General features: G+C 42.5%; 1 protein-coding gene across 1 annotated transcript in view; it reads right to left on the bottom strand.

Moving 5' to 3' along the window:
• The window catches only part of frem2b (FRAS1 related extracellular matrix 2b), a 114,508-nt gene that overhangs the window by 65,605 nt on the left and 34,510 nt on the right, over nucleotides 1-14,393 (bottom strand). Inside the window, exon 5 of the mRNA XM_052521836.1 lies at nucleotides 10,995-11,141. Coding sequence (XP_052377796.1) covers nucleotides 10,995-11,141 — 147 coding nt within the window. The remainder of the gene's footprint in view (nucleotides 1-10,994; nucleotides 11,142-14,393) is intronic.

The raw sequence follows: 14,393 nt of genomic DNA on the forward strand, positions 1-14,393 counted from the left end.
GGCAGGGTCTATAGTCAATCACGGACTACAAGAAGAAATCCAGCCCAGTCATGGACCAGGATGTCTTGCTCCCAGGCAGACTAAATAACTTTTTTGCCCGCTTTGAGGACAATACAGTGCCACTGACACGGCCTGCAACGAAAACATGTGGACTCTCCTTCACTGCAGCCGAGGTGAGTAAGACATTTAAACGTCGCAAGGCTGCAGGCCCAGACGGCATCCCCAGCCGCACCCTCAGAGCATGCGCAGACCAGCTGGCCGGTGTGTTTACGGACATATTCAATCAATCCCTATACCAGTCTGCTGTTCCCACATGCTTCAAGAGGGCCACCATTGTTCCTGTTCCCAAGAAAGCTAAGGTAACTGAGCTAAACAACTACCGCCCCCGTAGCACTCACTTCCGTCATCATGAAGTGCTTTGAGAGACTAGTCAAGGACCATATCACCTCCACCCTACCTGACACCCTAGACCCACTCCAATTTGCTTACCGCCCAAATAGGTCCACAGACGATGCAATCTCAACCACACTGCACACTGCCCTAACCCATCTGGACAAGAGGAATACCTACGTGAGAATGCTGTTCATCGACTACAGCTCGGCATTTAACACCATAGTACCCTCCAAGCTCGTCATCAAGCTCGAGACCCTGGGTCTCGACCCCGCCCTGTGCAACTGGGTACTGGACTTCCTGACGGGCCGCCCCCAGGTGGTGAGGGTAGGCAACAACATCTCCACCCCGCTGATCCTCAACACTGGGGCCCCACAAGGGTGCGTTCTGAGCCCTCTCCTGTACTCCCTGTTCACCCACGACTGCGTGGCCACGCACGCCTCCAACTCAATCATCAAGTTTGCGGACGACACAACAGTGGTAGGCTTGATTACCAACAACGACTAGACTGCCTACAGGGAGGAGGTGAGGGCCCTCGGAGTGTGGTGTCAGGAAAATAACCTCACACTCAACGTCAACAAAACTAAGGAGATGATTGTGGACTTCAGGAAACAGCAGAGGGAACACCCCCCTATCCACATCGATGGAACAGTAGTGGAGAGGGTAGCAAGTTAAGTTCCTCGGCATACACATCACAGACAAACTGAATTGGTCCACTCACACAGACAGCATCGTGAAGAAGGCGCAGCAGCGCCTCTTCAACCTAAGGAGGCTGAAGAAATTCGGCTTGTCACCAAAAGCACTCACAAACTTCTACAGATGCACAATCGAGAGCATCCTGGCGGGCTGTATCACTGCCTGGTACGGCAACTGCTCCGCCCACAACCGTAAGGCTCTCCAGAGGGTAGTGAGGTCTGCACAACGCATCACCGGGGGCAAACTACCTGCCATCCAGGACACCTACACCACCCGATGTTACAGGAAGGCCATAAAGATCATCAACCACCCGAGCCACTGCCTGTTCACCCCGCTATCATCCAGAAGGCGAGGTCAGTACAGGTGCATCCAAGCTGGGACCGAGAGACTGAAAAACAGCTTCTATCTCAAGGCCATCAGACTGTTAAACAGCCACCACTAACATTGAGTGGCTGCTGCCAACACACTGACACAACTCCAACTTCCGGGATGCCTACAAGGCCCTCACCTGCTCTCCCTTCGACAAATAAGATCATGACTCCATTTTGCACATCCCTTCCAATAGGCAGAAACCCAAACAGGAAGTACCTGTGTTAAGGTCAACGCTGGTCTGACCAATCGGAATCCATGCTTACACTGACACGGTGACTGAGTCCATCAGGAAGTGTATAGCGGATGTTGTTCCCACTGTGACTATTAACCAGTTGGATATAGGGGGCGCTATTTTCATTTTTGGATGAAAAACGTTCCCGTTTTAAACAAAATATTTTGTCACGAAAAGATGCTCGACTATGCATATAATTGACAGCTTTGGATAGAAAACACTGACATTTCCAAAACTGCAAAGATATTGTCTGTGAGTGCCACAGAACTGATGTTACAGAAAAAAATCAAAATCAGGAAGTGCCGCATTTTTTGAAACCACCTCATGGCAATGACTCCTTATATGGCTGTGGAGGAGCTAGTAGTCAGCTTACGTTTTCCCCAAGGTGTCTGCAGCATTGTGACGTATTTGTCGGCATATCATTGGAAGATTGACCATAAGAAACTACATTTACCAGGTGGTCGCTTGGTATCCTCCGTTGCAATTATTGCGTATCTCCAGCTGCAGTACTTTTCCGTTTGCTACGGAGGAGAAACCCAACTACCACGAATGATTTATCATCAAATAGATATGTGAAAAACACCTTGAGGATGATTCTAAACAACGTTTGCCATGTTTCTGTCGATATTATGGAGTTAATTTGGAAAAAAGTTTGGCGTTGTAGTGAATGAATTTTAGTTTTTTTTTCTTAGCCAAAAGTGATGAACAAAACGGAGCGATTTCTCCTACACAAATAATCTTTTTGGAAAAAATGAACATTTGCTATCTAACTGAGAGTCTCCTCATTGAAAACATCCAAAGTTCTTCAAAGGTAAATTATTTTATTTGAATGCTTTTCTTGTTTTTGTGAAAATGTTGCCTGCTGAATGCTAGGCTTAATGCTATGCTAGGCTATCAATACTCTTACACAAATGCTTGTGTAGCTTTGGTTGAAAAGCATATTTTGAAAATCTGAGATGACAGTGTTGTTAACAAAAGGCTACGCTTGTGTTTCAATATATTTATTTCATTTCATTTGCGATTTTCATGAATAGAAAAAGTTGCGTTATGCTACTGCGTTATAGTTTAAGTATTTTTCTGTCGATTTCTCAGCCAAGCAGGATGAACAAACGTAATGTTTTTGGCCTACAAAAATATTATTTTTGAAAAAAATGAACATTTGCTATCTAACTGGGAGTCTCCTGAGTGAATGCATCTAAAGTTCTTCAAAGGTAAATTATTTAATTTGGTTGCTTTTCTTATTTTTGTGAAAATGTTGCCTGCTGCCAGCACAGCCTATCATAGCATTATGCCATGCTAAACTTACACAGATGCTTGTCTAGCGTTGGCTGTAACGCATATTTAGAAAATCTGAGATGACAGTGTTGTTAACAAAAGGCTAAGATTGTGTTTGAATATATTTATTTCATTTCATTTGCGGTTTTCATGAATAGGAAACGTTGCGTTATGGTAATGCGCTTGAGGCTATGATTACGCTAACGGATACGGGATTGCTTGTCGCTAGAGGTTAAAACCTCCGGAGGCTGAAGAAATTTGGCTTGGCCCCTAAGACCCTCACAAACTTTACAGATGCACTATTGAGAGCATCCTGTCGGGCTGTATCATCGCCTGGTACGGCAACTGCACTGCCCGCAAACGCAGGGCTCTCCAGAGGGTGGTGCAGTCTGCCTAATGCATCACTGAGGGCACACTGCCTGCCCTCCAGGACACCTACAGCACCCGATGTCACAGGAAGGCCAAAAAGATAATCAAGGACATCAACCCCCGAGCCATGGCCTGTTCACCCCGCTACCATCTAGAAAGAGATCAGTACAGATGCATTAGAAGCTGTTTTTCAGTCTCTCGGATCCAGCTTTATCTCAAGGCCATCAGACTGTTTAATAGCCATTACTAGCCGGCTACCATCCGGTTACTCAACCCTGCACCTTCGAGGCTGCTGCCCTATATACATAGACATGGAATCACTGGTCACTTTAATAATGGAACCATGGTCACTTTAATAATGTTTACATACTGCTTTTTTATTTTACCTTTATTTAACTAGGCAAGTTGAATCAGCAATACAACATTGGGTTTAATTATGTATTTACTAACTAATCACATAGAATTACACATACACATAATTAATCATAACTTGATTACAAATTATGTCAAAGGAAAACATCCCTAGCGGGCGGAACAGATATGACAGCTTGTTACACAAAAGAAAAGGGTCTGTTTTGAGTGAAAAAGCGGGAAGACTGAAGAACAAAGGGTGAAGCTGTGCTATCATAAATACAGTATCTTATGCATTCTAAATTACCGCCCATTTGGAAAAGGAAAATGCAATAAATATTTACTCTGAGCTGCGCTTCAGTAGGTTGGTGGTAGATGGAAGGCCGTGTTGCCAAACAGAGTCCTTTGAAGAATGTTTCTGGTGGTCAATTGGATACGTTGTAGTAACGTCGTTGTGTGATAGACGGGATACTCTGTCTGTTCCTTCCTAACACTCGTTTGCAGCTGCTGTTGATAACTTAACGGCTAGGAGATATCACTTCTGTAGTGAATAAGAGTTCGAAGTTCATACCATTCGCAAACCAAAGCTCATGCTGATGTTGGCTTCGTTCTGTAGTTATTATCTGAACCATTCTGACATCAGACCGTCGTCCTCACATCCCCGGAACAGGAGGTTATATTGTCGTCAAGGCTTTATATAGGAAGGGAGAGGAGGGCGTGTTTGAAAAGTTTTATAGCCCATGTCCCTTCACAGGGGCGGGCCACTGATTGAGCAGAGCCCTACCTTATGTAAACCCAAATCTCACATTTTAGAAGCTAAAATCACATTTCATCCCATCACGAATAATTTCATATTCAAACATTTAAATTTAACAACAATTCCATGTGAATCCGATAACTCTACAGTGGAAAGTCTACACATCAGAGTTTGTCATCTTATCATTGATGAGAATGTCTCAGATGACAACCGAAACTGACATCATATTCATTAAGTACCACCGCATATGTTCAATTGGTCGGCTTAGCAGAATATAGTTCATTTCCCCCCACATTCTGATGTTCCCAGAATCTCTGTTAACCAAAGGGGTTTGCAAATGTAACATCAGTAGGGTAGAGAGAGGAAAAAGGGGGGAAGAGGTATTTATGACTGTCATAAACCAACCCCCAGGCCAACGTCATGACAAAAAAAATGCAATACTGTATTATATTCTATTTTAGTCAATACAACTCCAACATTGCTCATAGTAATATTTATAGATTTCTTAACTGCATTCTTTTACTTCAGATTTGTGTGTATTGTTGTGAATTGTTAGATCCTAGCTCCAACAGTGCAGTAGTAACACAAGTATTTTGCTACACCCGCAATTACATCTGATAAATACAGTGAGAGAAAAAAGTATTTGATCCCCTGCTGGTTTTGTACGTTTGACCACTGACAAAGAAATGATCCGTCTATAATTGTAATGGTAGGTTTATTTGAACAGTGAAAGACAGAATTACAGAAAAACGCATGTTAAAAATTTTATAAATTGATTTGCATTTTAATAAGGGAAATACGTATTTGACCCCCTCTCAATCAGAAAGATTTCTGGCTCCCAGGTGTCTTTTATACAGGTAACGAGCTGAGATTAGGAGCACTCTCTTAAAGGGAGTGCATAAAAGACACCTGTCCACAGAAGCAATCAATCAGATTCCAAACTCTCCAAAGACCAAAGAGCTCTCAAAGGATGTCAGGGACAAGATTGTAGACCTACACAAGGCTGGAATGGGCGACAAGTCCATCGCCAAGCAGCTTGGTGAAAAGGTGACAACAGTATTCGCAAATGGAAGAAACACAAAAGAACTGTCAATCTCCCTTGGCCTGGGGCTCCATGCAAGATCTCACCTCATGTAGTTGCAATGATCATGAGAACGGTGAGGAATCAGCCCAGAACTACACTGGAGGATCTTGTCAATGATCTCAAGGCAGCTGGGACCATAGTCACCAAGAAAACAATTGGTGACACACTACGCCGTGAAGGACTGAAATCCTGCAGCGCCCGCAAGATCCCCCTGCTCAAGAAAGCACATATACATGCCTGTCTGAAGTTTGTCAATGAACATCTGATTGATTCAGAGGACAACTGGGTGAAAGTGTTGTGGTCAGATGAGACCAAAATGGAGCTCTTTGGCATCAACTCAACTCGCTGTGTTTGGAGGAGGAATGCTGCCTATGACCCCAAGAATCACCATCCCCACCGTCAAACATGGCGGTGGAAACATTATGCTTTGGGGGTGTTTTTCTGCTAAGGGGACAGGACAACTTCACCGCATCAAAGGGACGATGGACGGGGTCATGTACCGTCAAATCTTGGGTGAGAACCTCCTTCCCTCAGCCAGGGCATTGAAAATGAGTCGTGGATGGGTATTCCAGCATGACAATGACCCAAAACACATGGCCAAGGCAACAAAGGAGTGGCTCAAGAAGAAGCACATTAACCTCTTCAACCTATGGGGGCGCTATGTCATTATTGGATAAAAAGACGTGCCCATTTTAAGCGCAATATTTTGTCACGAGAAGATGCTCGACTATGTATGGAATTGACAGCCTTGGAAAGACAAAACTCTGACGTTTCCAAAACTGCAAAGATATTATCTGTGAGTGCCCCAGAACTAATGCTACAGGCGAAACCAAGATGAAGTTTCATACAGGAAATGCCCCAGATTCTGAAGGCGCTGTGTTCCAATGTCTCCTTATATGGCTGTGAATGCGCCAGGAATGAGCCTGCCCTTTCTGTCGTTTCCCCAAGGTGTCTGCAGCATTGTGACGTTTTTGTAGGCATATCATTGCAAGATTGACCATAAGAGACTACATTTACCTGGTGTCCCGCCCGGTTTCCTGTGTCGAAATTATTGCGTAATCTGTAGGTCCATGCGCGTTCCTTTTCTTCAGAAGAGAAAGTCAACTGCCACGATGGATTTTATCGTCGATAGATATGTGAAAAACACCTTGAGGATTGATTCTAAACATCGGTTTGCCATGTTTCTGTCGATATTATGGAGTTAATTTGGAAAAAAGTTAGCATTTGAATGACTTAGTATTTTTTTTCTTTTTTTTTCTTACCCAAACGTGATGAACAAAACAGAGCGATTAGATGACACAAATAATATTTTTTGTAAAAACGGAACATTTGCTATCTAACTGAGAGTCTCCTCATTGAAAACATCTGAAGTTCTTCAAAGGTAAATTATTTTATTTGAATTCTTTTCTGGTTTTTGTGAAAATGTTGCATGCTGAAAGAGAGGCATAATCCTATGCTAGACTATCAATACTGTTACACAAATGCTTGTTTAGCTATGGTTCAAAAGCATATTTAGAAAATCTGAGATGACAGTGTTGTTAACAAAAGGCTAAGCTTGAGAGCAAATAGATTCATTTCATTTCATTTGCGATTTTCCTGAATAGTTAATGTTGTGTTATGCTAATGAGCTTGCAGATAGATTTACACAATCCTGGATGCAGGTTTTTTTTCGTAGCTAAACGTGACGCAGAAAACGGAGCGAATTTGTCCTAAACAAATAATCTTTCAGGAAAAACTGAACATTTGCTATCGGAGAGTCTCCTCATTGAAAACATCCAAAGTTCTTCAAAGGTAAATGATTTTATTTGAATGCTTTTCTGGTTTTTGTGAAAATGTTGCCTGCTGAATGCTAACGCTAAATGCTACGTTAGCTATCAATACTGTTACACAAATGATTGTTTTGCAATGGTTGAGAAGCATATTTTGAAAATCTGAGATGACAGTGTTGTTAACAAAAGGCTAAACATGCATTTTTCTGGATTTTTGTTGTTGTTATTCTGTCTCTCACTGTTCAAATAAACATTGCATTAAAATTAGAGGGATAATTTCTTTGTCAGTGGGCAAACGTACAAAATCAGCAGGGGATCAAATACTTTTTTCCCCTCACTCTATGTGTAGAAGGAAGGAGCACAGTTGGCTCCCTAACTCTGTCTGAATCCCAAATGAAACCCTATCCCCTACATAGTTCACTACTTTTTACCAGAGCCCTATATGGGTTCTGGTCAAAACTAGTGTACTATATAGGGAATAGGATGCTATTTGGGAAGCAGGCTCTGTCTCTCACACAACAGAAGGAGGACTACAGCGCCCTGATCCCAGCAGCAGCTCTAGGCTGACATGTTTGCTTTAGCCTATAAAGCAGCAGGCTAGCTCTACATAGATGCTAGACTAGCACTGCCCGTGATGCACACGACGCTACCGAACGCCTCACAACGTCCAATAAAAGAACCAGGCATCCAGTTAAAAGTAGTGCACTATATAAGGAATAGGGTGCCATTTCAGACGCATCCTAGGTCTTGTCATCAGGGCTGGGATGGAGCAGATATCCTCTGTCTCCTCTCTGTGTGAAGCACTGGCCTGAGATCAGCACCCAGGCAGATGGGTAGTGGATCTGTCAGACTGATCTGAACCCTGTGAGCCTGCTTCATCTGAAGATTTGGCTTTTTCTTTCTGTCTCCCTCCATCTTTTAAAGTTTGAGATCCATTAAACACATTGAGGAGCAGAAAAGAATGTCAGTGTCCTTCCTGTGTGTGCTTCTGGAGGTGTTCCTAAATGCACCCTATTCCCTATATAGTGGCCTACCATAGGTCTCTGGTTAAAAGTAGTGCACTATGTAGGGAATAGGGTGCCATTTGGGATGCATCCCAAATATCTCCTGTTCTGTTCTGCCTAACCTCATATAAGCATGGAGAGACAAGCCTTTCACTGATGCAATGATGTTCATCTGAGAAATATATCAATATGCTCTCAAATACTATCACATTTAGGAGAGTACCGTAGAAATCTTTTTAAATATCTTTTAAAAACAGCTTCAGAAGTTTCCACTGTATGGAATTTAGTTATCTAAAGGGTGATATACCCCTCTTCTTTGTGTTCTTCAAGAAAAATATTATTCCTTAGTTCCTTTACATTAATTGTCTTTTGAAGAGGGCAGTCTAATGGTCATATTATTTGTATATCATCTGCGTATTTGTGCATATTATCTGCATACCCACTAAGGGAGAGCGAGATCATTAGCTAGCAGAGACACAGGGCTGCTTCCAAATTGGTACTCTATTCCATATATAATGCTGTACATTAGACCAGAGCCCTGTGGCCAACAATGGGCCCTGGTCAAAAGTAATGCAATATATAGAGAATATTTTTGGCCATTTGGGATGCACACAGGGACAACGTAACACACCACAGCCTCAAAGCTAGCAAAGACACAGTGAGACACAGCTGGGGACAACTCAATACACCCGACCCATCTGATCTGACCTCACACTTCAGTTATTCAAATTAGCATAACTTTATTGACATCCTGAACATATAGCGATTCCAGACAAAAACAATGAAAACCATACCAGTGGTGCCAGTAGTAGTCAGCCATAAAATCTTTGTTATAAACCCTGTGTATAAACTTTGTGATATAAAACTAAGGTTTACTGTTGTTATAAACCCTGTGTATAAACTTTGTTTTAAAACTAAGGTTTACGGTTGTTATAAACCCTGTGTATAATCTTTGTTATAAACTAAGGTTTACTGTTGTTATAAACCCTGTGTATAAACTTTGTGATATAAAACTATGGTTTACTGTTGTTATAAACCCTGTGTATAAACTTTGTGTTATAAACTATGGTTTACTGTTGTTATAAACCCTGTGTATAAACTTTGTGATATAAAACTATGGTTTACTGTTGTTATAAACCCTGTGTATAAACTTTGATATAAAACTATGGTTTACTGTTGTTATAAACCCTGTGTATAAACTTTGATATAAAACTATGGTTTACTGTTGTTATAAACCCTTTGTATAAACTTTGTTTTAAAACTAAGGTTTACGGTTGTTATAAACCCTGTGTATAATCTTTGTTATAAACCCTGTGTATAAACTTTGTGTTATAAACTATGGTTTACGGTTGTTATAAACCCTGTGTATAAACTTTGTGATATAAAACTATGGTTTACTGTTGTTATAAACCCTGTGTATAAACTTTGTGATATAAAACTATGGTTTACTGTTGTTATAAACCCTGTGTATAAACTTTGTGATATAAAACTATGGTTTACTGTTGTTATAAACCCTGTGTATAAACTTTGTTTTAAAACTAAGGTTTACGGTTGTTATAAACCCTGTGTATAATCTTTGTTATAAACTAAGGTTTACTGTTGTTATAAACCCTGTGTATAAACTTTGTGATATAAAACTATGGTTTACTGTTGTTATAAACCCTGTGTATAAACTTTGTGTTATAAACTATGGTTTACTGTTGTTATAAACCCTGTGTATAAACTTTGTGATATAAAACTATGGTTTACTGTTGTTATAAACCCTGTGTATAAACTTTGATATAAAACTATGGTTTACGGTTGTTATAAACCCTGTGTATAAACTTTGTGATATAAAACTATGGTTTACTGTTGTTATAAACCCTGTGTATAAACTTTGTGATATAAAACTATGGTTTACTGTTGTTATAAACCCTGTGTATAAACTTTGTGATATAAAACTATGGTTTACTGTTGTTATAAACCCTGTGTATAAACTTTGTGATATAAAACTATGGTTTACTGTCCCATCTTTTGTTGCACTGTGTTTAGTCCCTATTCAGTCCAGGACAGTAAAATTTAAGGAATGTTCACAGAGAGAGGCGTCTAACTCGGCGACAGCGGGCGTCTTTCTGACGACCACCAACTCTGCGTAACCTCTCCCGTGAGCCCTTGCTGTCCCCAGGAGGGTCGTCCTGTCTGATTGGCTAAAATAACAAATCCCGCCCTGAGGAGAGGAGTCAGGGGTGAAAGGTTGTTTACTGTATGACCCTGAAGTTTTCTGTCCCTCCCCTGCTCTGTCTGAGTCAAGAGATTGGCCCTCCATTATTCTTGGTGTGTGTCCCAAATGGCACCTTTCTATTTGATCTCCAAGGCAATGTCCCAAATGGCATATAGAGTGCACTACTTTTGTCAGGACATCCATTAACATCCCTTTCCTTTAGAATATGTGAAAATTGGACAAGGAGTGATTGGACCATGAGCGACAGTTGGCTCTTAGATCTAGGGGCAAGTGACGTCACTGGGCCATGCTAACTCAGCCATCCGCTACATGAACATGACAGGCTGAAAAGCTGTGGAGCTTCCCTGGAGGGATAGAGCCAAGGATGTCATGATGATGTCTATGGATGTACTGACTCTGATGGGAATAGAGTGCCATTCAGGACACAGACAATGTGCATAATGAGGAGTATAATTATAAGGTAGTTTGACTCACTGACAAAGGATGTCTCTCCCAGGTATCCTCGTCGTTTGAGGACCACCTCCAGGTACTTGGCCTCCTCGTCCACCACATAGTACTCCTTCTCCAGGGAGACCCAGGCCCAGTTCAGCCTGAACACCTGGTTCTTCAGCCTGTTGCCTCCTAAACACACACACACACAGAACCTAATTATCAGCACCCTCAGAAACGATCACTTCACAATGTGTCTCACCTAACAGACACTTTCATCCAAAGTGACAGTACAGTGAGTACAGGAAACACACACACACGTACATGTGTGGATGTTTGTCTTTGTAAACAACAACAGTCAACAACAACAAAAACGAAGATCGACATGAGAGGGTATTCATTCAGCACCAGAAGCAGTTAACCTTCTGAACACATTATTTGCACTTCAAAACATTTATAATGGAAAAGCTGTTTGTTTTCAGGACATGTTCCTATCTCAAAATCTTTTCATCCGAGTTATTTCACGGTGGTATTATGGGTACCTGTAGGACAGCTAGACTCCCTGCCTATATTTGGTGGGAGGCATATGTATCAGCACAAACACACTCGCATGCACACAAGAACAGGCAAACACACACACACAGACACAGCATATTCAGTGGGAGTTATCAGTGCAGAGGAGGAAGTATAAAGTAGAAGGTTTAATTGGCTTCATAGTAATTAAGAGATAAAGGTTAGTCTGTGTGTGTGTGTGTGTGTGTGTGTGTGTGGGTTGTTTTATCAGTCCTGTTTGAAGTGGAATTCAAAGCTCTGTATTCCTGGAGGGCAGCACTGCCTGTTACCATACTGACCACGGAGAGAGCAACACCACATACAGACATCAAACACACACACAAAATGACAAGTCATAGCATGTAGACGCTTACACGCGCACGCACACATACTATTGGCATGAACAGCAGGTTTATAACAGTGGCTCCAAGCACCTCAGCCTAAACAGTGTGAAATGAGGGATGACGGGAATGAAGGGAGAAAATGGAGAAGAGGGAGATGAAGAGATGAAGGGAGAGGAGGAAATGGAGAGATGAAGGGAGAGTAGGAGATGGAGAGATGAAGGGAGAGGAGGAAATGGAGAGATGAAGGGAGAGGAGGAAATGGAGAGATGAAGGGAGAGGAGGAAATGGAGAGATGAAGGGAGAGTAGGAGATGGATGATTAAAGGGAGAGGAGGGAAATTAAGAGAGGATGGGAGAGGAGGGATGAAGGTAGAGGAGGGAGATGGAGGATTAAAGGGAGAGGAGGGAAATTAAGAGAGGATGGGAGAGGAGGGATGAAGGTAGAGGAGGGATGAAAGTAGAGGAGGGAGATGGAGGATTAAAGGGAGAGGAGGGAAATTAAGAGAGGATGGGAGGAGGGATGAAGGTAGAGGAGGAGATGGAGAGATGAAGGGAGAGGAGGGATGAAGGGAAAGTAGGAGATGGAGGATTAAAGGGAGAGGAGGGAAATTAAGAGGATGGGAGAGGAGGGATGAAGGTAGAGGAGGGAGACAGACCCATGTGTTTCTACAGTACAGCTGGCAGATGTGAGGTGGGAGGAATGAAAGAGTGAAAGAGAAACTACATGGCGGGTCTGAATCTGAGTTCCAAATGGCTTCTCATTGCCTATATTCATCACATTCTAATACGGACTTCGAAGCCAGTTCCACTGCTTTTTTTCATTTGGTTTCCCTCTAATCAGGGACTAAATTAGACCTGGGACACTAGGTGGGTAATGAATTACCAGGTAAAACAGAAAGCCCTATGTGCCCCCAGTCAAAAGTAGTCCATTATATAGGGAATGGGGTGCCATTTGGGACACATATTGTTCTGAGGCCCTAACCCCCCAGTCCCCTCTCTCCTCTCCTTCATTCTGCCCTTCCCCCTGACAACCCTTCCCCCAGTTGTCATGGTCAGTAAATCTGTCATGTCCAGTCGACCACTCTGCTATGTAGCTTTTTCCCTTTCAAGAGAGGGTGAGACCTACACATTCACAAAGCGTTACTGTTTTATTGTGTGTGTGTGTGTGTGTGTGTGTGTGTGTGTGTGTAGAAGGGCATGTAGCATGGTGAGTGAGTGGAACCGTGGCCTATACTGCACCTGTTCATTGCGGTTTCATGTGATCTAATAGACTAACACACATTCCCTTACCTGGACTTTAATAGGACTTAAACATGTGACACCAGAAGAGGAAAAACACTAGGTCATACCAGGGCCAGCAGAGCAAACACACAGTAGAGGGCAGGAGACAAAGAAGAACTTAGAAATGGTTGTTTTTCGTTCACAACTAAACTCAGACACGTATTAACTCATCCTGAATCTGTCAAGGAGACTCGGTGGAAGAAAACACCTCATGACTCATGACCAACTCAGACATCCCTGCCTAAACCATGGAGTAAACTTTGCTGAACCACATCATGGCCAAAAGGAAAAGACAGAACTAGAGGAGAGGAGACCAAACTCATTAGATCTGATTCTGTCAACAAGACTCTGGGGAAGAAGAAAACACCTCATGACTTTATTATGAACCAATGAACCAACTCAAGACCTCAATGCCGCCTGAACCTCTACCTGTCTTCTGAACAGAGAAAAGAACATGAATATGACAAAGATATGGCTGAACTAACATAGAAGACGAAGGAGAATAAAGTGAAGATGCCGAAAGTAGAGCTAAATAAAGTGGAGATGATGAGGATATGGCTGAACTAACTGAAGGGCTGCCAGTTTCCTGGCTCATCTTCAAAGTCTGATTGTTTCCACGGTAATGGGTGGGTATCCTAGAACCGTACTATATTCGGTACTATATTAATGTAAACCAAGCTACTACAGTACATCCATGCCACTGGCCCAAGCCTGTAGATTCTCAGGGGTTAAGGCCATACTAGGAGTATAGATGGGTCTAATAACTCTCTACTTTAATAACTACTGCAGGTAAGACGTCTGCTGGAGTGAAAATAGCTTTTCCCCCTGTGTGTGTTCTGGATTACTCTGCTGGAACAGAGGGGTGTGTGTGTTTAGATCTCCCTACCTTGTACTAGGGCTTAGAGGGAGCAGCTAGACCCATGCCACAGGTAATCACAGTGTGTGTGATCTCTGAGTAGTGAAGTCTACTGGTCTTAATCACCTGGCCCTCTCCCACCAGACATCATCTCTTTATGGAAAACTGCTACAAGCTCCTCGTTTCCTTCCAGGACTCAGGAGAGTCGTGACGGCTACTGGACCTATTCCCTAGCACATTAAATACCTGGATCTACCCCACCACAGCAGTCACAGACAACTTCAGAAACTCTGCTACAAACTCCTTCAACAACCTGTAGAGTTATACAACTACGCTAATAAGCAGTCACAGCTGTTGTAAGAGACTTCAGACCGAATAAATGTTGTTAAGAGAAGACGGATCCTCCTAACTT

Source organism: Oncorhynchus keta, chromosome 1 (assembly GCF_023373465.1).
Source record: "Oncorhynchus keta strain PuntledgeMale-10-30-2019 chromosome 1, Oket_V2, whole genome shotgun sequence".
NCBI classification, from domain to species: Eukaryota; Metazoa; Chordata; class Actinopteri; order Salmoniformes; family Salmonidae; genus Oncorhynchus; species Oncorhynchus keta.